At 36.2% G+C, this 22,728-nt stretch overlaps 1 protein-coding gene across 1 annotated transcript; it reads right to left on the reverse strand.

Annotated features, from left to right (window-relative positions):
* Positions 1-313: 313 nt before the first annotated feature.
* LOC107224109 lies at positions 314-17,159 on the reverse strand. Its single transcript, XM_046731346.1, has 3 exons — positions 16,742-17,159; positions 6,361-6,448; positions 314-1,339 (listed from the first exon to the last, which is right to left on the reverse strand). Exons 1-3 carry the CDS (start codon positions 16,835-16,837, stop codon positions 717-719), a joined length of 807 nt encoding a protein of 268 aa, XP_046587302.1. The 5' UTR covers positions 16,838-17,159; the 3' UTR covers positions 314-716.
* Positions 17,160-22,728: the final 5,569 nt, after the last annotated feature.

A 22,728-nucleotide genomic window follows, 5' to 3' on the forward strand; every position in this document is an offset into this window, starting at 1 on the left:
TCGTTTCCAAGGATCATCGTTGCAGGTATCGAAAAGGACTTTTACGGCGTTTAATTATGTAAATGCAGATACAAGGGAGTCCCGAATCGAGGATCGCGAATAACATTCTCTTTGTATTCATGGGAGCCTTTTTCCTCCAATTCACGGAATCCCTCGTCACGTCTTCGACTCACCTTAGGGAATCGAACCTCTTGTTCTCACCGAACGTTGCACCGGATAGAGAGTCCAGGCCTCGTCGAGTTTGGCGAAGAAGATGTCCGCCGCCGATTCCGTCCAGGTTACGAGGTCCCGTTCCTGATCCTGCGGCAAAAGGTCAAGTTAAACGGGAAAGTTTCAGTCCGGTAAATAATTATCCAAGGTATAAACGTGTCTCGTGGTCGTCTTGAAACATCCCGTCAATCCTGGTTCCTCGTTCCAACGTCGATACAAACCATACCCCGTACGAATGTATGCAGTTTTATGAACCCCATTGAGCAACTGGAAGAGTATCAGTGAGAAAGAATTGTTTCGGGAGTCTGGAAGAATGGATTGGATTCTCTGGGTATTTTCGTCTTTCAATCTTTACCAATTTTCATTGCTATCTTGTTGTATTTTATGATTCTTTATACGCTTAAATTTAACATATATACGTTCTTACCGATACCTGCTACACAGTCGTCTATACGTTTAACCGATTTCAAAACTAATAAGCATTATAGTTAATACGTCCAACCGATCTATTTTCGAACTAGATTGCCACCCCCGATGCTGTCCAAGTTTCTCAAAAGATTAGCTCCTCCGATGCTGTCCAAGTTCCTCAAAAGATTAGCTCCTCCGATGCTGTCCAAGTTCCTCAAAAGATTAGCTCCTCCAATGCTGTCCAAGTTCCTCAAAAGATTGGCTCCTCCAATGCTGTCCAAGTTCCTCAAAAGATTGGCTCCTCCAATGCTGTCCAAGTTCCTCAAAAGATTAGCTCCTCCAATACTGTCCAAGTTCCTCAAAAGGTTGGCTCCTCCAATGCTGTCCAAGTTTCTCAAAAGATTAGCTCCTCCAATGCTGTCCAAGTTCCTCAAAAGATTGGCTCCTCCAATGCTGTCCAAGTTCCTCAAAAGATTAGCTCCTCCAATGCTGTCCAAGTTTCGCAAAAGATTGGCTCCTCCAATACTGTCCAAGTTCCTCAAAAGATTGGCTCCTCCAATGCTGTCCAAGTTCCTCAAAAGGTTGGCTCCTCCAATGCTGTCCAAGTTTCTCAAAAGATTCGCACCTCCGATACTGTCCAAATTGCGAAGCTGCTGATAAAGGCTTTTTGATTTCTGTTGGTTGCCATTTTCTTGAGGATTTTCATGTTTTTCGTTCCATTCTGAAAGAATGAAAATGCGTTGTTTTACACGCTTTAGTAGGACGCTGTATTCGAAGCACCGATGAACAATCGTACTGCAATATTGTACATAAATTCTCGGTTTATCGGTGTTTCGAAACTGTTGGTAGTTATATCGATAAAAAAGTTTTACCATGCAAGTGCGATCACGAAAGCAGCGTTAGGCGTAGCTACATATTATATGCAGTATAAAATTTGAAATTGCAAAAGCTAGGATTGGCGATGCGAAAAGTCTAAATTAAAATCGCGGACGTTTCAAGCGTTGAGATTATTTCTGATATTGGTTTGGATTTGTGATGGAAAAAAAAAAAAAAAAAATTTGAAATTAGAAAAAAAAAAATCTCCGAGCGAATTTGACGAAAAATTGGCAAATTTTTCCTGCTTACCTGCAGATGCGGATGAATGATAAAAATGTTGTGTATATCTTCGTTCATTTAAGCATAGGTATAATAGGTATATGGAACGTGTTACGACGCCACAACCGCTCGAACTATGTAATACAGAATCAGTATTTACAAAGGTTGATGTATACACAAAAAAGCGGTTAACAGTACACACAGGCAACGTACGCGTTTTATGTACAGACCTCCGACGATCATGACGGATTTATCGGAATCCTACGGCCCATTATATTTGAAGAACTGCAAATCTGTATCGTACGTGGAAATAAATTTAACCCGGGGATAACGAATAATCCCGTTACGTTACGTTACGTATTATGTCCTGACGTAAATTTTACGTCCATAAACCGTAAAGTGTTACGGTATTAACAAGAATGATAACGATAACACCGAGTATAGGTAGTATAAGAAAAATTCTGCGATGATTCGGCGATGCGGTTAACAAGAGAAGTAAAAAATGTATAAGTAAAAAATAAGAAAGAAAGGAGAAAACGGATAAATTTTATACGGCCAATAATCGCGCTTCAACGACCTTACAGATTTTAACTAGTTTCACCGGATCTTTAACCTCTCTTGACTTTACAATCTTGTTGTAAAAATCGTTTAATCTTGTTTCTGCACACTCGTCTCGGATTTTCTCATACTCGTAATAATTAATATCTTATTTACGCCTTGTGTATTTTATACGTTGTAGACATATTTCGAGATTGGATATATGAATATAAAATAAATGTATGACTATTAAAGTTTACGCAGAGACGTATAATAATTTAAGCTCGACATGATTGTACGGTTCCATATCTAGATCGAAAAATTCTTTCACCGTCAAACTTTTCACGAACGATGAATTTAACAGAAATCCCGATGCCTATCCGCAGGGTTCAATTATCTCTATAAATTTGTAAAAGGCTTTTGCGGTAACTTTACGCTTGCATTTAATGTTGAAGTTAGCACGGATCGACCTTGCCTCATTATTCCAAAGGCGCTAATGCGTCGTTGATAATTTATCCGCTTCCTCACTTTTCCATTCCATCAATGTTTCATCCGAGTTTTATCAATTCTCTCTCATCGAGGCAGAGATTCATTCTTCGTATATATTTCAGAATACGGTCGTCATTGCATATCTTAAATTGCTTTTAATGCTACACTTACTTTCTGCAAGTTTAATTCTAGCGCCAACTTTATTCGGAGTAGATTGAATTTCGCTACGTAATGATAAAAAGCTTCCGTTCTGACGATTCGTTATTTTAATTATCATTTATATTTCACGATAATTTTCTAATCTGTTTTACTCCTCCTTCGTTTTATGCTTTACCGCCAGTTGTGTGCAGGAGGGACGAAAGAGAAACGTGTCGACCGGTTTCAAGGTACCTGCAAAAGCCAAGGTTCGAGCCAACGGGACTTGAACAAATATAGAAGTCAATTTTGAGAAGGTATTTTGAAAGGGACGGGGGGGGGGGGGGGGGGGTTCATTTGCATTTCAAATGTGTTATTATAGACGTCTGATATGAGAGGGGTAGGTAATCATCTCTGCGGATAGTCGGGGCTTCTAAGCGAGTATGACTTTAACACTTTGTGTGTGTGGACACAGCAAGAAAACTTAATTATCCTCATCAATAACCCTCGTTAATTAATATGTATGTACATAGTACTGCAGACGACGCGCGATAAGGGAAGTAAATAAAAATATATATAATTTTTTACGCGATAGGCTTGTCGATGGATTATTATTACGTCATAGTTCTTGCGAGACCGAAACGACGTATTCAATTTGTTTCGTCGTGAACGGTAATTCGTATGTTTTACAATATAATTTTATATGACAAGTCAATGATTTCTGGAGATGAAATATTCATTTTGCATTTTTTTTTTTCGAAATTCAGGTCACATGTGCTTGAGAATTTTAACCTTTTTAGTCACACATTATTGTACCGAGTCAACTTTTATAACGAGATAGTAGATTTTCAAAAGTTTAACATGGCGAATCTAATACGGTGATCGAAAATTTTAAATTTGATCAAATACGGTCAAAAAACTCAATGCCGGGGTTTTTAGGGTCGCTGATGATAGATTCGCTGTGCCGAATATTTAAAATCTAATTTCGCATTCGTAATCAGCGACCCCAAAAATCTCTGGACAGAATTTTTTCTACGGATTTGATCGAATTTGAAATTTTCGTTTCGAATTTGAAAAAGAATACTTACCACTATGACTCGAAGGGTTAAGATAGCTCGTAATAAAATTTTCGATACTTTTGGTACAAATGATTGATAGCTTTTGAAAAATATCCACTAATAACCAGAAAATAATTGATACATACATGAAACAACAGTTTATCCATTCTTTGCACGCAACGATTTCCTTGAAACGCTGCTGACATATTTTTATCTTACACGCTGTTCGACCACTCGGCGACTTTTATCACTGCCGTGTTCCATCGACGAGTAGTTTCGTCGCTAACGGGTCAGCCGCTAGTGAAAGCCGCAAGTAGCGAACATCCACTCGTGATTTCGCCGGCCGTTGGGCTAACGAATGTCACTTGGTGTATGGAATTAATTAATTGCGATAATTGAACACCTCCAGAGGAGAAGCTCCGCTTAACAATATCCCGGATATTCGGTCAGGCAGCCGCGTAAATATATAACCCAGTTTGCGAAAGAAAATTAATAATATATGTGAAGAAATTTTTGCCCCGATTCAAATTGTTCGAGATTTTCGATTTACGAGCAAAACAAAAAAAAAAAGAAAAAATAAAAAACAATAATCAAACGAAACGGAACGTATCCTTCGAAACTTTCGATACTTTTTTTTTTTTCGTCGATATATATTTTCGACGTTTCGCATCTAAGGTTTTGAAATGTTTTTTACTTTCTTTCTTCTTCTTCTTCTTTTTTTTTTTCCTCTCTACGGCGAATCGCAGTTCTCCTGGGAGAAAATGACGCGGACGAGTAGAAACAAGGTGACTAGTGAAATTTACCTGCTGATATTCAATTCACTTCAGGTTTATAAATATTCGGTTCACAATCCGGATTTCGAAACGAAAGAATCCCGTTGGGATTTTATCTCTGCACGTTAATTTTAATTATTCACCTGTTATGTCGAGTATTTTTTTTTTTTTTTTTTTATCGACGAAACCTAGATTATTTATTTTATTTATTTAATCATTGCACTTCACTTCCTGCAAATGCATTGAAATATCGTTATATATACATATACATACACACACACGCACACGCATATGCATATACAAATTTTGTTAGTATGCGTGTGTGGAAGTTTGTTACATATTTATAGGTGGTGAGGGAAACGAGCTTACTTTGGGGAAAAAAGTGTGTAGGTGCTACGAAAAAGAAAACGAGAGGGAGAAAGAGAGAGAGAGAGAATTGACGTGAGAACGGATGGGGAAAAACTCGCAGTTGTACTTTTTCTTTTAGTAGTCAGGTAAATATTAATATTAATATTGCGGCGGTCTCGAACGGCAAACTTGAGACGAAATCTGCCGGCTGTATAATACAGTATACCTGTAATCAGTTGACTATAATAATTTAACGAATGAATTGCTTTTTAATAATAAATGTCTGAATAAATTTATCGTTAATATTATTCGTAAAATCTACGCCTGTATAAATTGCGAATCGAAAAAATGCCCAACACATATATGTTTGACGTTCAGAACGTTTATCACAATGGAAAATAATCAACGTACGTTTATTCGATCACATTTACGATCAAGTTATTAACTTCGGTAATTGGCACATCGTTTTATACGTATTTAGGTTTCAATCTCGGACCAGCTATTCCGTCACTCTTGTCGATAAATTAAGCCACTCTTGTTTCGCGGTGAAACAGATTTAGTTTTTTTTTTTTCGTTTTTCTTTTTTTGTACCTTTTTTTCAGTTAAAAGTCCTCCAATATTCGTCAGCAATTTTACAATCTATCGTATACAACGATTTTGTGTCAAAACTTTTCTTCGTTACCGTTTGGTAGGAAAAACTTTCTCACTCGTATGTAATAATCATATTTTCAACAATAATTGCAATATTTGTGTTAGAACTTTAATACGGATTTAATTTTTTATCCTCAAATTCTCTGCCGTTCGTTTTAATTAATTCAACGTTACTGTGTCGAATGGAAATTCGCTTATATTCGACAAACTGCCGCACGCGTAGGTTCGATGCTAATAATTTTATTTGTATTTAATCATCGATGATAATAATTATATCACCCTCAAACACAATTACGGCAATTTCACACTGCACACGTCGTTTTCAAATCAATCATCGAAGAAAATTGCTGATGTTTAATATCAGACAGTAAAAATTTTCGAACAAATCTTGATCAGCTGTGTGCAGTGAAATAATTATACATTTATATGTATATATATTTATATATGTATATAAAACACAAATAAATAAGTAAACATGAGGGAAAAAAAACTAAACTTTCTTTTATATGTATGCATACAAAAATAAAGAAAAATATGTTTCATCGCATATTTACACAGCATTGATTGTGAAACTGTTTATGTGTGAGGACAGGCTTTTTTTTGTACATATGTACAGTTTTATTAAACGTTTGTCACATTTCATCCAAGAAACTTACCGAGGGCCTCGTAATGCCTTGCAAGAGCTTCCGCCAGTTCCGGTTGAGCGTAAATGCGAGGGTCGGCTTCTATGACATCGTTCTGGAGCTGAAAACGACGATTTAGCCAATTTGATAAAGATTCGAAAATCGAACGAACATCGATTTCGTTATATCACCTGTCGTTCGTTAATTAGATTTCAAACGTGCTTGCAATTTTTCACACACAAAATCTAATTTCAACATCGAACGATCTCTATTATTACAAAAATTGAAAAAAAAAAAGAAAAAAAAATGAAACGAAAATCAAGCCGCGGTAAAGAGGACGAAGTATCAAAGAACACTGTCTCAAAATTTCAAGCTGATCGGTTGAGCCGTGTTTTCAGAAATAATTGACATTATTGTCAATAACAATGCTTCATGATTGACTTTGAAATAATTCAAGTTACGATCAATCTGTGAAATTTCGAATAAAAGAAACTCAAATCGAATTGAATAATCGTTTTGTCGGGGTATAAATTTGATAAATTAACCCTTCGATTATCAGTGTATCCCCTTTAAATCGCTTCTGGTTTTTGCTAATGTTTAAAGGTATAAGTAATAAAGGAAAAGCGGAGGATCGCAAGCTGTATAGAATTACGAGCCGCTGTTCAAACTTCCTGATACGTGCAGAGGGTTGGTCGCTTTATTTGCTCGCTGATTTCGGCGAACCTCTGACTTTATCTATGAGAAAAATCGCCTCGGGGTTGCATCGTTCTAAAAATGTATCGCGTTATGAGTTCCAGACGTTACCTCTGCGGCTCATGTCTTAACCGAGTTTTCATCCTTGAAGCGTCTACGAAACGAAGATGTTATATTTATTAATTTACGTCGTTCCCTCGGGATGTTTGTGATTGGGGCGCGTTCGGCGATTGTGTTTTTATACATATCAGGTTAGTTCTTATTTTTGTTGCGTCGGAATTTAATTTTGCGATCGTCGTCAGCCTCTCGAAAGGAGTCAACGTGTATGGAAAAAAAAATTTTGTCTAATCCCCGAATTTTTTCGATAATCTTAACACGGAAAAATGCATGCATTTGAAATGTTTTTGAAGAAAATTGGCGATTACTTTAAAACTGGACGTTGTAAAAAAAAAATTCATCCGGGTGTTGAGTAGGAAATTTAATGCTCTGTGAAAAATATAATATTTATCACGTTATCAGCGAAAGAATTGAGAAAATTCTTTGCTGGATGGAAATAATGGTAAATTGCGTTCAGAAATCATTGCAATCAATAAATATTAATAAATAAATTCAAGGCTGAAATTATAACGGGCGTCTTATTTCTTATTCCTACAATTATTAAATACGTGACATTGAAACACTCTAATAAACAGTCGATTAATTTTTTATCACTTCATTGTAAATTTTATAAATTCACCTCAATTGGCAAAGTTTTTCATATTCTGGCGAGATTCACCCGAATATTATCGCCGTTTAAATTACCGCAAGGAAAACAGAGAAATTTAATTTTTCACCAGCGGGGGTGAAATTATAATTATAATAATAAGACGAACGAATACATTTTCCCATTATTATTCTCGCATCGATCGATTGTTTGTTATTCGTTTTTAATTCAACTCCTAAACGCGAAATGAAAGTTGACACGAAGTAAGAAGCAATAAAAAAAAAAAAATTATTTATCCGCACCAAAGAGAATTGCGTTTTTTGACTTGTTTAATTATTTGCTGACGCGAATAATAAATTCTTTGAAGTCGTCCAACGTATTGCAGTAGCTGGGATATAAACTTGTCCGATAGTCGCCGGATATCCGGTCCGGAAATTAACCCTTTTACAGGATAGACGCTAATGATTAAAGAGTCGTCGATACCCGGTGTGCGGAATAAATTTCGGGTAGTAAATTTTCACGTTACACTGCAGAAATTATTGTTATTGTTATTAAGTGGCTGAGCCGAATGCTTGTAAAAAAAATTTACCGACAATTACTAATGAGATAAACGAAATTTTATTCTTCTATTAACCTAATGCACAGTTCCAGAGTCTTTGGAACTTTGGAGTTGGCTTAGCTTTTATCCCTTCGGCATTATTGGGAGAAAGGAGATTAGGAAGTCGAAGGTACGGAGGGAAAAGGTAAAAATAAAGAAATAAATAAATGTAAACAAATCCCAGACACGAGAGTGTTTTCCCGCTATTCAAATTCGTGGCTTGGAAGAGTTTTTTTTTTTTTTTTCCAAGCCTTTTACGACTCATCCCTTATTTGTCACACGGATTTAACAAGACTTTCTCGCTATACTTTTATTTTCCTCACTCGTTGCTCGTTTTTACCGCCTTCTTTATTTTACTTTTACCCCAAGCTTTTCAGACACCGCATTATTAACGTCTGTAGTCACAAGAATTATCGATCTAACACGTGTATTATATTTACAAAAAGAAACGTTTTACGGACAGGTTGTATCGATTGAATAAAATTTAAAAACTAATTCGATAATTTTCGTTTCAATTCAAGTCGTCGATCGGCGTGAATTTTTTTTCACTTTCTGTTTCGTTTTTTTTTTTTTTTTTCTCCCCCCACGCTTGTGCCGAAACGCAATTTTTATTCTGAAAATCGATCGAGTATTTTTATTTCACAAAATGATTAAACGATACAAACGTGAAAGTTTTTCGTCCCTCAAATATGCTGCGCTCAAAATACGGATGTTGAACGAGAAAACTGGTTTAAATTTTGGTAAAAAAAAAAAAAAAAGAACGGAGTGGGGAATAAATATCGTACGACATTTACGAAGGACCGATTTTGCGCGTTAGATAGATTTAAAATCGTACCTGCGAAAATTTTCAAATACAGATCATAGAGGGGGAATTGCTCGGTAGGGTGCGAAAATATTCGCGATCTTCTTCTGCGAGTGACGCGCGAGTTTTTTTTTTTTTTTTGATCCTTCTCGATATAAACTTTTCCTACATTTCTATGCAGGCAATGCCTATATTTTACACGTGCGTGTTACGTATATACGTAAATATATAGGTGTGTGTGTGTGTGTGTGTGTGCGTGTGTATATATATATATATATATCACATATAGAATATGTGCGTCACATACGACGGTTGATTGAACCATTGTGCTGCAGTCGAAGGAGCGTAATATTTCCAGAAGTTTATCTCGATCTCAAATTCGTCGAAACACGCTCGGCGAGTTTCCTTGATTTCGTTAGCGGGATTTTTCGATTGAACGAAAACGGAGCTTTTGAAAAAGAAAAGTTGTCCGTTCGAATTGCAGATTTTTTTTCGAAAAAATTTTCGTCGAACGAAACATTAAGCAGCCGTGGAAGATATGCGCGTCGGATTTTTTTTTTTTTTTTTTCTCTTCATCGCTTGTAATATTCGGTTAAAAAAACGATTTATCGATCAATTTTCGTGCATAATGAGGGGGGGGGGGGGGGGGGGATATGCACGATCTTAAACCGTATAGGTATGCAAATTTAACCCAAGAAAAAAAAAAAAAAAAAAATGATTCCGATGGCGAAAAAGAAAAAAGAAAAAAAAAAAAAACACGTTTACAGGTAAATCGTCGTCAGAGAAATTATATTTACCGTATCTGCGTCGTGTTGAATAATTTTATAAAAAAAAAAAAGAAAAAAAAAAGGCGAAATTCTCTTCAGTCTTATGAAGCTATTTACTCGAAATTATGGTAGAAGTATCTACATGCGATGAGGTGAATTTCTTTTACAATCAAATAAATCGTATTTATTTCGCTGCGAAATGTCGATATATCTATATTTGTTTGTTTATTTTGTTTTTTTTTTTTTTTTTTCTTGTGCTAAACTTGCTCAGTCAAGAAATCATTATCCGAACAACAAAATTGTCGGGTTTTGGTTAATTGGGACGAAAATTTACAGCCTGAAGTTTAATTTTTGAATTCGTTTGTTGATATATAACGAAATTGACAATAACAATAATAACAACAATAACAATAATAATAATAAGAATAAAGAAAAAAAAAAAATAATCGTTGGTCGCTTTCCGTCTTCGAGTTTTGGAAAAAAATTAATAACATATTTAATAAACCGTGGCCATCTGTTCATTTCCGCGATAGATATTACCTCACTCCTCCCCTCCCCCCCGTTACTCTCTGCCCTTTCATTTTTTCTTACCCCTTTGTTCTCTCCGCTTTCCCGACTATCCGCGAAATTTCGCCGATTTCAAGTATCATTCCGCAGACAAACAGGGCGCCGCCGAGATAAACCGACATCTAGGCGCCACACGTTTCCCTTTTTTTTTTTTTTTCCCCCTTTTTAATACCACGACTGTTTCTGGACCATTTCCAACCCTCTACGAGCCGGTCGCGGCGGTATTTTTTTTTTTGGCACAGGGGGAAATTCCTTCGATGAATTGTTTGAAAAAAACATTCCACTTTCCTTTTTTCGCTCGTGTTCTTTATTTTTCTTTCCTTTTATTTCTCTCTACTTTTTTTTCCCTTCCCTTCTCTCTTTTTCCACCGCGGTGACGAGTGAATTTTTCGGACACGGGGAGGTTAAAAAAGATGTCTGCTTTGTCTCGCGTTTCCTTCGGCCAACCGGAGAATTAATGAACGTTCATCATTGACGCAACTTTTTGTACGCTGAGAAAGGTTTTCATTATTTACGCGATCCATGGACCCTGTGTTTTTTCTTTTTTTTCTTTTTTTTTTTCTCTCTTCCTTTCGCTTTTCCGCAACCTATACCCCGTATGTGTATATATATGTATATGTACATATAACGTAGGCACCTCGCGTATCGAAACCACGCCTACATTTAATTCTCACCGATTATCAACACCGGTAGGTACATTTTACTCGAGTATCATCGCCCCAATTTGAATAATGGATTTCGTGTTGCCGGTCGGATTATTACAGACAGCATCCCGACGTGGAGTCGCTTCTCTTTACATCGGGGCATTCCGTGTGAAATCGAGCAGGTTTTTCATCCGAAAACTTTTAAAACTTGGTCGGAATATTTCGTCGCCACTCAATAGCTGGTCAACTTGTTTTCAAATCCTTTACGACTTGACACGCAACCAGTTTTCCGGTACGAATATCCCGACGAATGTACTTTCATAGTCATAACTTTTTCTAAATTTGATTTAAAAGAAAAAAGAATTTAATATTTTTTTCAGAAACATTTCAAGATTAACACGGAGTCGTTTAATTTTCAGTTCCTTCATCACTTGGATACTTCGGCTTTACAAAAGTCTGTGTTTGAAAATTTTCAAACATGTTAGAAATTGTGTTGAAATATTTTCGATTCTGTGTAACAAGCAAGTTGTAATGTTGATTGTAAGATTCGATTTCACCCGATGCTAGATCATTTTCACGCGTTATCGATTCTAAATTATTTCAAAACCGTTGAAATTTTTTTTTTTTCTTCAAATGTCGGCAAAGATTGGTATAAAAAGAATGGAAAAAACAAAAAAAAAAAATAACGATTCCACCCAATGCACCGAAAAATTGACACCGCACGAGATAACGAAACACCTAGGATATTTGTAATTTAAAAACTATTGTGTCAAACGACAAGGAGATTGGGATTTCCGGAAAGTTTGAATCGATCACACGACAAACTTTCGTAGGAATAGAAAAGTCGGACGTCGACAAGTTGTCACGGAATGCTCCCTGGATATGATTTCGTTACGATATCGCGACGCCGCGACGCGTCCTCGTCTCTAACGGGAAAACAGGATTAGAAGTTTGGAATTTAATTCACCGTGCAGGCAACGCCTGCTTATTAATTCACACGCGACATCCGTCAGCCGCACTTTCCAACGTTATACGTCCTGCCTTCTCCTCTCGACGGTTATATCGTGTGTGGATTTTCGTTTCCCCGCATACGTATATTTATGTATACGCACACACACACACACACATGTACGGCTACACTCGAGTTTTCCCCCCAAACGATTAAACTCAATGCCATTCATCTCTATAACTATCGTTAACTGTTCGAAACTTTGTTCGAGCTGAAAATTTCACCGCGTCATTAACGACCGTTACCGACGTTGCGCATTTTTTTCAAAAGTTTTATTACTTCGTCCACCGATGGGATTTTTTTCAATTTTTAATTTTTTTTTTTCTATTTTTCCTCTCACGCATTACCCGATATTACAAACGGGCTATTTTACGGACCTGGCATCGAAATTTATATGAAAATTACCCACTTGAAACTTCAAACGCGTTTTCTACACTCTCTCAACGAAAGAGTTTTCAAACCGTGCCTCTCAAATTTGGACACAAAGTTCTTCACGCCATTCCGCTTCGTGTTATGGAAGAAGCTTTTCTATTTTTTTTTTTTCTTTTTGAAATCTTTGTATCCTTTATTTATTTATTTTTTTTTTCTCAAACAGTCGTCGTGTCGATTGTCAATTATGTGTTGAGAGAAATGAAAAAAAAAAAATCACACCTCCGCAGCAAGATATCAGCTTTCTTCCCGATTAATAATAATCTTTTTCACAAATTTCTTTTCAAATAGTATTCACGGTCAGAACCATCCGCGCCGCGAGCGCTCCTTTTTTTCGAAGAAATTTTCGAAGGTGAAAAAAAAAAAAAAAAATTAACAAAAAAAAAAAAAAAATGAGACCGATCGGCGTCGTTTGAAGAACGATGAAACAACGTCGAAAATCAGCTTTTTTACGAGCCCTCGTTACACGAGGATGATCGGTTAATTCACGAAAGTCGGTTAAAGCGCACTTAAGCCCGTCAAGTCGAGCCCTGGGTGCAACAAGTTGTGCCTTAAGGACTCGGCGAGGGGTTTTCCTGCCCCGAGTTTTGCCCCGCGGGATAGCGACGCCGCGTCCCGCGGGGAGGAACACGGAAAAGTCAGAGTGGATGGTGGGCTTTGAGGGGGGGGGGGGGCGAGGGATTGCTGGATTTCCGAGAGTCTCGCGAAACGAACGACGAGAAAAATAGGATGTCGCTGAATTTCATCGCGCCAACTATCGCGTAAAATTGACAAATCGAATGGTACGTAATCGTCGCTGAAATTCACCGTCGACGGATACGATCATTGATCTAAATCCCCCTCCCCCCACGCGTGGCTTAATAGACGGAGAGTTTATGAAAGGGGTTGGAATTATTTTTTTAGGAACCGGTTAGATCCTCTCGAGAGAAGCCAATCCAACGAACGCGTCGACGAGATGATAAAGAGAAATTGCTGGATCCTGTTGTTTGGTTAGACCTTTTCTTCTTCTTCTTCTTCTTCTTCTTATTCGTCACATTATACAGATGAAGAAACAAGGGTTGGGGGGGGGGGTAACAAACGGTCATTTTCAAATTACAGTCTGGCGGCAAAAATTAAAGGTTTAACAAAAATCCATCGTGTCCGATTCTTTTGAACTGATGTAATTGATTTTTCTTTTTTTTTCTCATAAGAATGGTGCGTTTTACTGAATTACGAACGAAAAATAAATTTGAAATTCCGTCGCAGGAACTCTGTTGATTTTGTTGTTTTTTTTTTTTTTTTTTTTCATTTTTTGCGAGGAAACGAATTGTAAAATATATCAAGCTTTTTTTATATTCCCCCCCCCCCCCCCCCCACCCTCTTCAAATTCAAGCGGAGAAATCTTGGTGGCGATAAATTTCGTTTTTTTTTTTTTTTTTTTATTCTCATTCTTCTGACTCGGCGCTTTTTGACTTGACTATACTTTGCACTTTTCATTGAAGGTGATTCGGGTTTATAAGGCAGGGAATTTTGTACTTGAGAATTCCATCTCCAAATTAAATACCTCGCTGCAGGGATATCAAGTTCCGGAACACAGATCGACGTTGTAACCCAGAATTAGTTTACGCAGATAAATGAGAATACTTGGCATGAAGGGGAGGGGGGGGGGGGGGGGGGGAAATGAAAACTATAGTAGTTCACAAGTCTAGGAGTGTGATTAACGAGAAAAAAAAAGAGCGGAGCCTGTAATTTAGTAAACTTTTAATTGTTTAATCTATTACACGAGTGTTTTTTTTTTTTTTTTCGTCACTTGGTGTAAATTTATCGAGCAACGTGCGACAAATTGGAAAAAGAAACTTATTGTTAGTCGATTGAGCCTTGCGGGATGAAGTAGTAGAAAAGTATAAAAAGAGGATTAAAAAATGAAGAAACATACGGAGAATAATAATAATAATAATAATAATAATAATAACAACAATAATAATAATGCAATCTTTGCGTAAAGTCAATTTCTCGAAGGATATTTTCATTAATAATCTGCAAAATTTGGATTTTTTTACGAATTCGGTAAAAAAAAAAAAAAAAAATTGTTAATCAGTTTTCAAGAAATTACGGAAAATTTGTAAATACTTATGACAATTTTATTTTTAATTATTTTTTCACTGTCGTTGCGCAGCTTGTGTGCACTTTGAAAGATTTGATCAATAGTTTGTGAAAACTTGTCGCAATTGGCGAGCACAAAGTTTCACAATAATAATTACCAGAATTTACATCAGTTTTCTTGATGTTAACAAACTTTTAACAAAAGTCTGTTAAAACTGTTATAAACATTAATTACTTGATCGAAGCTCTGCAGAAGATATGAAAAACATTGTAATAAATCTCTCGTGAAAATTCATGGAAATATTCGAATAGTCGATGATGTGGGTAAATTTTTACGAAACGAATAACGCAGTTCGGTTTTGTGCAATTCTTCTTGCGACGTCTTATCGGATTATTTTTGAAATGTAAGTGTAATAAATATTTGCGAACAAAACGAACCTGTGAATTCGTTACACGCAACGTTTAGTGACGATTGCTCGATCCGTACGCTCGTTTCTTGGTATAAAAAATCAATAACGATCATTATGCGAATAGAATAAACCGTCAGGCTTCGCCGAGGGTCGAGTCTCGTTAATTATTAATTTCCCTCGATCGTTCTAAGGGAAATTTTTACTCCGCGGTTTTCAAAGGAGAAAAGTTTTATCACACGGATATTTTATAATTTGTTATATTCAACATTCTCTTCGGTATCATTCAAGGTTTAACAATTTTCTATAACAATATTAAAGGAACACCTAATCTCGGATTTTATTTTACAACAAGAGATTATTAACAATTAATCGTCAGGTGCTTATCAGCTGGATTACGAAATATGCTTTTGTGCATAGCTGTGAATTACCTGTCTTAAATTTTTTAATCTCTACCGTTCAAATATCATTACGCAAGTTTCTTCAAAATCTCGTCAAAGTCGAATATCAGCTTTGTAATGTTCTTTTAAAGTTAGGCCGAGTCAAACACCGACAAGTTAATGAAAGGGGCTGGAATTAAAAACCTGTTCAAACAATATCTCGCGTGTGTAATTTAAGCCTGTTTGCAAAAGAATCAAGGTCGAAATAACAACGTTACAACAATTTCGATTATTCGCAGTATAAGATTGTTTAGAATGAATTCGATTGTCGGCGGCACGCAGAATCGAGCCAAAGCCGTACGAACATATTTTTGTAATATACATATTCGAAGATCGAAAGTACAGTTGAGGGTGAATATTTAACTACCTGTACGATAATGCCTCTGGGTAAAGTTTACAGGAATTTACGAGAGCCGCGGGGTTTTGTGAAAAATAACACGGGTCAAAGAAAAATTGTTATTTTTGCTTTGCGAGTTTTTATTTGAATAAATAAATTTTGATTACATGCATCGAATAATTAATGATCAAAATCTTCACTTCGTCATTGGTCATAAACATCAACCGAAAACTTCAAGACTCGTTTATCAACGTAAAAAAGACAAAAGCAAACTTTACACGCGAATAAATCAACATTTCGCTTATAATTCGATGTATAGAATCGAAATTTATTTATTTAAATATAAACTCGAGCAGAAAAAATGAAAAAAAAAAAAAAAAAAATTCAACGTTGACCTGTGAGATTGATTATTATTTTTGAATAATAGTGCGAAACTAAAGCTCGTTCGATTGTTATTCACAAGAATCGTTTGAGATGAATATGTAATTGTTTCTTAAAATCCGAAACATCGTTCCGTTTCGTACAAAAGCAAACTTTATCCCGATAAAAATATTACATCTGAAACGCAGTTAAAAAAAAATCGCGTTTACCGGTATAATTAATCAAACATTTCCGTATTGAAAATAAAGACCCTTCTCACCCCTCTTCGAAATTGGACGCGCATAAAACGCTGGCTGATTGATCGGTATAATTTTATCGGCATTATATTATTCCCCCCTCCCTGAGAGCCATTAATTTCCAATTTTGGATCAATGGCGGTAATTGATAACTGTTTATTGCTAAATTACGTTGAGGCAAATAAAGGGGATGCAGCGTGTGCGTGTGTCTGCGCGTTTTGTGCGTGAATTTTCGTTTACGGTAAAATTATTGTTGCAGCGGTGTATTTTTTTTTTTCGTTTTTTTTTTTTTTTTTATACATCTTGTTCTCATTCTTACCTGAGTTGGCGCCGCGACGACGAACGAAGCGACGGTTGCCGAGACGATTGCGATGCCGATGAAAACTTCGGCGATGTTGAAAAACCGTCGCGACATTTTCTTGTTTTTTTTTTTTTTTTTTTTTCTCTCTCTCTTGCCTTCCTTTTCGGGGACGATTAATCAGAGACGGATGTCTCGTGTTTGTACTCTTCGACGGACGTTAAAAATTCCTTTTACCCCAGACGTTGCGCCGATGGTGACGAATATATATATAGAGAGAGAGAGAGAGAGAGAGAGAAGCGGATCGAGCGTGATGTTTCGCGTTGTTTTTTCTTTCTTTTCTTTTTTTATGTTTTTTGTTGTTTTTTTTTTGTTTGTTTCTTCTCTCTTCCCTTCCTGTCACTTGCTCGCGAACGTGTCCCCTGCGTTGTGTCGGAGAGACGCGTGTCGTACCCGAATATATATAGAGTGACGGTGAAGAGAGAACCCCATGCGGCGGCGGTGGGTGATGGAAGAGGGTGTCGATTGCGCGCGCATCGTATCCCCCCCCCCTTTTTATTATCCGCCGTACATGTATGTACGTGTGTGTAAGCGATATCGTTTCGACTAGCCGTAGGACGGACACGCACTCGAAACTACCGCCGATCCTTTTAACTCTCAAGTATCGGTGTAAAAGGAGTAATAAAATATATATATTGCCGTTTAGGTAACCTGGACACCGGTTTCCTTTTTTTTTTTTCTTTCTTTCTTTCTTTCTTTTTTTCTTTGGTTTTTTTTTTGTTCCTCTCTTTGACGCACGGTTTTCACACCGTCGAGGTGAAAAATTAGAATCACCGACTGGCTCGACGGAACGGAGATTTCGCATTTTTTTTAAACAAGCGACGGTCTTGTTAAATTTAATGAACAAAATCTGGACAGACCGTGTTACATGGAAGATTATGAATGTAGAAAGAAGCGACGGTCACTAAGCTTGAAATAATCGATGCATCGTTTAATCGAGTTCAATAAAATGATCGAATACGACTCGATTTAGCTGGGAAAAATTAACCGATTAATCCATTATTTCGTAGTTTTTTTTTTTCTTTTTTTTTTTTTTGTCGAGGCGGCTGTTTTGAGTTCACTAGCTTTTATCCGCTTCACCGTCGAATATTACAGTTCGTTGTACACGTACTTTGACCGTGTAGGATTTGTATCTACGTTTTTTATCACCTCATTTTTCCAACCGCTAGTTAATACTGTTTACCTTTCAGAAAAAGAAGAAAAAAAAAAAAAAAAAACTAATCTCCATAACTTGGGTATACGAATGACGGTGATTTTTCTACGAAAATATGAAAAGTGATGCAGATTTTTTATTTTTTTTTTTTCTCTCTCTTAATTTTATCGCGCGTTGAAATTCGAAAGGATTGTTCAACGATACTTTATTATCATTGTACATGCATTTTCGAACGAACGTCGCGATTTTATTTCTGAAACACGAATAGATTAGGTCGACGGTTTTGTGTATTTATAGTTTTTCCAAAGCTGATCGATTTTATACGTTGGACAAAGTGCGGATATTCTAGCAAACTGCGAAAGAAGAGAAAAAGAAGAAAAAAAAAAAAAAAAAATTGAAAGACGAATTTCAATTCGAATCAAGTTCTCGACGTCTTTCAAATCAATGAACAAATATAAATGAATGTAAAAGTGATTTGTTCTGTTTGAAAAACGGTATAAAAAATGATGATTTTATGATACAAGAATTTTGAATTCTTGTACAAAAATTTATACTCAGATTCAGGCCAAAGATATGAAAAAAATGTGAATCGAGGTTTTTTTACCTTATACCGCGCTTTCTTTCCTTTCACACTGAAGTTTCCACGAAGTTGTATAAGATCGGTATCTTTTTTTAATTAATTAAAATCACGCCCGTCAAGTTTTACATCGAGTACTCAAGACTCTGATTTAATTCTACAAGCGACGAGGTGTTATTTCTTACGGATGAAAAACATCTCTCGCAGTTGCATACGATGCGAAAGAAAGTGCATAAATCTCATCTGAAATAATACACTGGAATATCATCATTCGATTCAAGTTCGACGATTCCCAGAGAAATATGCAAGAAAATGAAAAGAAATAAAAATTAAGCAAAAAACTTCGTATTCCTCTCCGTATATATATACATATATATATATGTATTGAATAAAAAAGAAAAATTCTCTTCACACGTGCCACTGATTAGCGAAGTAATAATATATTTCAACGCACGAATAATTTCAGATCCCACCTTGTGTTTGTAATCGGGGTTACAATGTTTCGTGTAACCGAGATTTCGTTCATTTGATATTACGGTTTGTACGGTACGTAATATTTTACACGTATAAGTATGTTTTCCTAATGTAGAAATTACCGGCTTATAATAAAGACGACGTTGAACGATTACACGTTACCACGTTTACTTATCGTTGTTAAGGACGAGGGTGTAAAGTTGAAAGGAAACAAGGTACGAAGATCATTTCTTCCCTTCTTCCTTCGCCCGATTCACACGATCAAAGCTGAATCACGAACTCGAGCAGCAAATTATTTTACGGTATTCATCGATACGGCGTATTCACGGATACTGGAAAAAATCTCACCTGTAAAGCGAATAATTTGCCCGAGTTTCGCGATTGCGATTTCTCGTCAGATTTTTATTTATTTTTTTTTTTATGAATTTAAAAAAAATTTATTCGATTTTTTTTTTTTTCTCTATTGCTTCTTTTACTCGCGTACGGTGGAAAGTGTTCTTTGTATTCAAACGCAAATCACGGTATTTTGTTGTATATTTTTTTAATTTATTCACCTATTCACCGATAAAGATTTACACAATAACGATTATTGAGCAATAATTTTTACTCCAAAGCCCTGCGTAGTTATACGTAGTTACCTCTGTTCGTAGGATTGAAGATGAAATTTCATACTAATACACCGAGACAAATTTCATTTGTTACAGTAACTAGAAAAATTGAGTAAAACAGGTATCGTTGAAAAAAACTGTTACTAGGTATTGATACAGAAATAAATAAAAGAAAGAATTTTCTTATTCGTGCCTCTTAACGATAAATTGCGAATTATTATTATTATTATTATTATTATTATTGTTATTATTATTTATTATTTATTCGAAACTAGCGCCTAAGAATACGCGAATAATTTCAATTATTAAAAAATAACGACAACAATGTCGGTAGTAATAACAATAAATGATAATTTTTTTTTTCTCTTCGGAGGCAGGAAACGACGTGTAGCAAAATTGTCGCCACGTGGATGTTATATCTTTGTAAATTATTTGCAAATTAGACCGAGAGAAGCGAAGTACCTTATACTGCAGAGAAATTACCTTGGGAACGAGACGCGCACGTGTCGTGACGGGGGATACACACCTTGGCTGCGGTGGATTCTAAAAATGTACGACAACGTCGAGAACCTGGGGTGGGAATGTAAAGAAAATAAATAAAAACGACAACAACAACGACAACAACAACAACAACAACAACAACAATAATGATAATCATCTTTCATATCGGTGTACGCGTAGATGATAAAATCGAGAACGTGCGGTAAAAAGGTGCGTATATGTATAACGGGAGTGTATATATGTAATAAGTATATAATAAATGTATGTATATGTATATATGTGTGTGTGTGTGTGCGTTTATACGCGCGTGCATAAATAGTACACAATGGGTAATTCAAGCTCCGGCATGTAGGTCGAGCGAATGAAGAGCCGTGCAGAAGCGTAGCGTTCATACGTAACGTACGTGCACGCATACATACATGCATATGTATCCTATAATGTACGTAGATGAGGGAGGGGATCAAACCCGGAGCTGATAGGTGACGGACTGCGAAAAAAGATCCGACGCATCTCGGGTGTGCGAATCGATTTTTTTGAAATTTTATTGAAATTATTTCATTTTACAACGTACAGCGCGAATTAATTGATGGATTGTTCGTTAAATCTTGCAAAGAAGAGAAAATATTCGATGTTATTTCGAGTAATTGGCGGTGAGAAATATTGAAACAATATTTAAGAATTTTGTATTTTTATAGTTGGATACTCGTGATCGTATGTATTTAGTATTGCAGGTGATGCGTTCGGAAGTTTTTTTTTATTGATTGAATCAATGAAATAAAATGTAATATAAATTTTGTATGTATGTATTATCGTGTAATATAATTGGGGGGGGGGGGGGGGGGGGATAAATTGTGGTGATAAACTTTTTGGAACATACGTCGTAGACGAAGGGATCAAAGATTCAATCAAATTTATCGAATATGACGAAAGAAATGTGCGTTGTTGGATTGAAAGTAAAAGGGGCAAAGACAAATTGTTGTTTTGATGAGTCAAAGGAACGGTTTTTTATGTAACGCTGTGTTTGATTTGTCGAGAGGAGAAATCCTTTCTCGAATCTACGAGTTTGCGATGTAATCTAATTCACTTGCCTTTTAAATATACATACGTAAAATTATTGTTGGTACGTACGCGAGGGTGGATCTTAATGGGGTTGTTTTTGAATTTTTAGGCTCTCAGGGGCTTGAACGCTTTCAAATCGATTAAAAAAAAATTTACCTGAAAATTCAAGCTCTCCGTATCAACTCTTAAAACAGTTCGATTCGCGATCGGAGTATCTTGTGGAGATAACACGGGAACAAACCTGTTCGCTCTTTGAAATTTTGTAAGTCGTTGACGAACGTACCGACAATAATGGAAAATACGTTGTAATATATTTTACGATACAGTCGTTCATTTCGTATCTATACTTGGCGGGATGATAATTTTATAAAAATTAAACTTTGAACGTTGTTTAACACACGAACGATTTCGTTTGCGAATTTTATGCGTCCGAGCTTTTTTGCTCTAGCGTTCGATTCGCTACAAAAATATCGACTCGCCATTATTGTCGGTATATTCGTCAACGACTTGTAAAATTTCAAATAGGGCAAAGTCTTTTCCTAAGATACTTCGATCACTAGGCATTGTAGGTATAAAAAATGTCCTCCGCCAATGCACGAATGGTCTTAATTTTTTAATATCGGCGTATCGAGTGGGTGTTCAGCTTTGCGTTAAATCCTCGACGTATCGGCCGAAGATTTATACCCTTTGAATCCTGTCTTTTTATCTACGGAAACGCGGTGATTAATACGCGATGTGTCACGCATGACGGATTTAATAAGCCGGTCAGCTATTTTTTGTTTTTCCCCCGAAAATTAAGGTTCAACTATACTTTGGGTGGGGAGATAGAAAGGAAAAACAAAATTATCGTTGCTTGTTGTTTCCGACAGATTTTACCTTTCATCACTTCTGGTGATATGAGAGAAGTATCGGTTTTGGTCGAAAATAAATTTGTCTAATTTAAACGAATCTCTACGCTTTCAAACCTCTTGAATCCGACAAACAGGTTTTTGAATAAAATTTCGGTTCGAATATCTGTTCGACAAAATCTCGCGATGATCTCGGAATACGGCCCGATAAAAATATTTTAAACTAACAGGATTTTACAAAGAAACGACGAGCATGAAAAATTGCCATGCCACGTTCAATTTGAACTTTCGATTCTACCGGAAGTAAATCTATTTTCAATGTTCTACCGACAAACGCATTTTCCTCTCCTTGTTACTTTTTTTTGAATAAACGATCATGATTTCCTAGTTTACGTTAATGTTTTTTTTTTTTTAATTCTAACATGCCGTTTTTTAGAAATTTGTGAAAACAAGTATGACGAACAAAGTGTTTTTGTTTTTGGCACGTTTTGCATTACGTTGTATATGACGTGGGTACGGGTTCGTTGTTTTTTCCTTTTTTTTTTCTCTTCTTTCTTTTTTTGTACAATCAAACCCGTGTAAATTTTACAGGAGAAAAGGCTAATTATTATATCCTTTGCAAGATTTTCTAAACGACGCGAATACTCGTTTGTCTTTGATATCGGAATTAATTTACTCTGAAAAGCGAAGCTCAGTCCCGATTGTTTACTGCTTTATTGTTAGGGATT

Source organism: Neodiprion lecontei, chromosome 2 (assembly GCF_021901455.1).
Source record: "Neodiprion lecontei isolate iyNeoLeco1 chromosome 2, iyNeoLeco1.1, whole genome shotgun sequence".
Taxonomy (NCBI): Eukaryota; Metazoa; Arthropoda; class Insecta; order Hymenoptera; family Diprionidae; genus Neodiprion; species Neodiprion lecontei.

What these genes read in the sequence shown, in the direction of transcription:
- LOC107224109 (XM_046731346.1), bottom strand. Translation starts at nt 16,837, where the DNA reads ATGTCGCGACGGTTTTTCAACATCGCCGAAGTTTTCATCGGCATCGCA. An exon ending in TCGTCGCGGCGCCAACTCAG is followed by an intron (nt 6,449 to 16,741) that starts GTAAGAATGAGA and finishes CGTCGTTTTCAG; the next exon opens with CTCCAGAACGATGTCATAGA. An exon ending in AAGGCATTACGAGGCCCTCG is followed by an intron (nt 1,340 to 6,360) that starts GTAAGTTTCTTG and finishes TCATTCTTTCAG; the next exon opens with AATGGAACGAAAAACATGAA.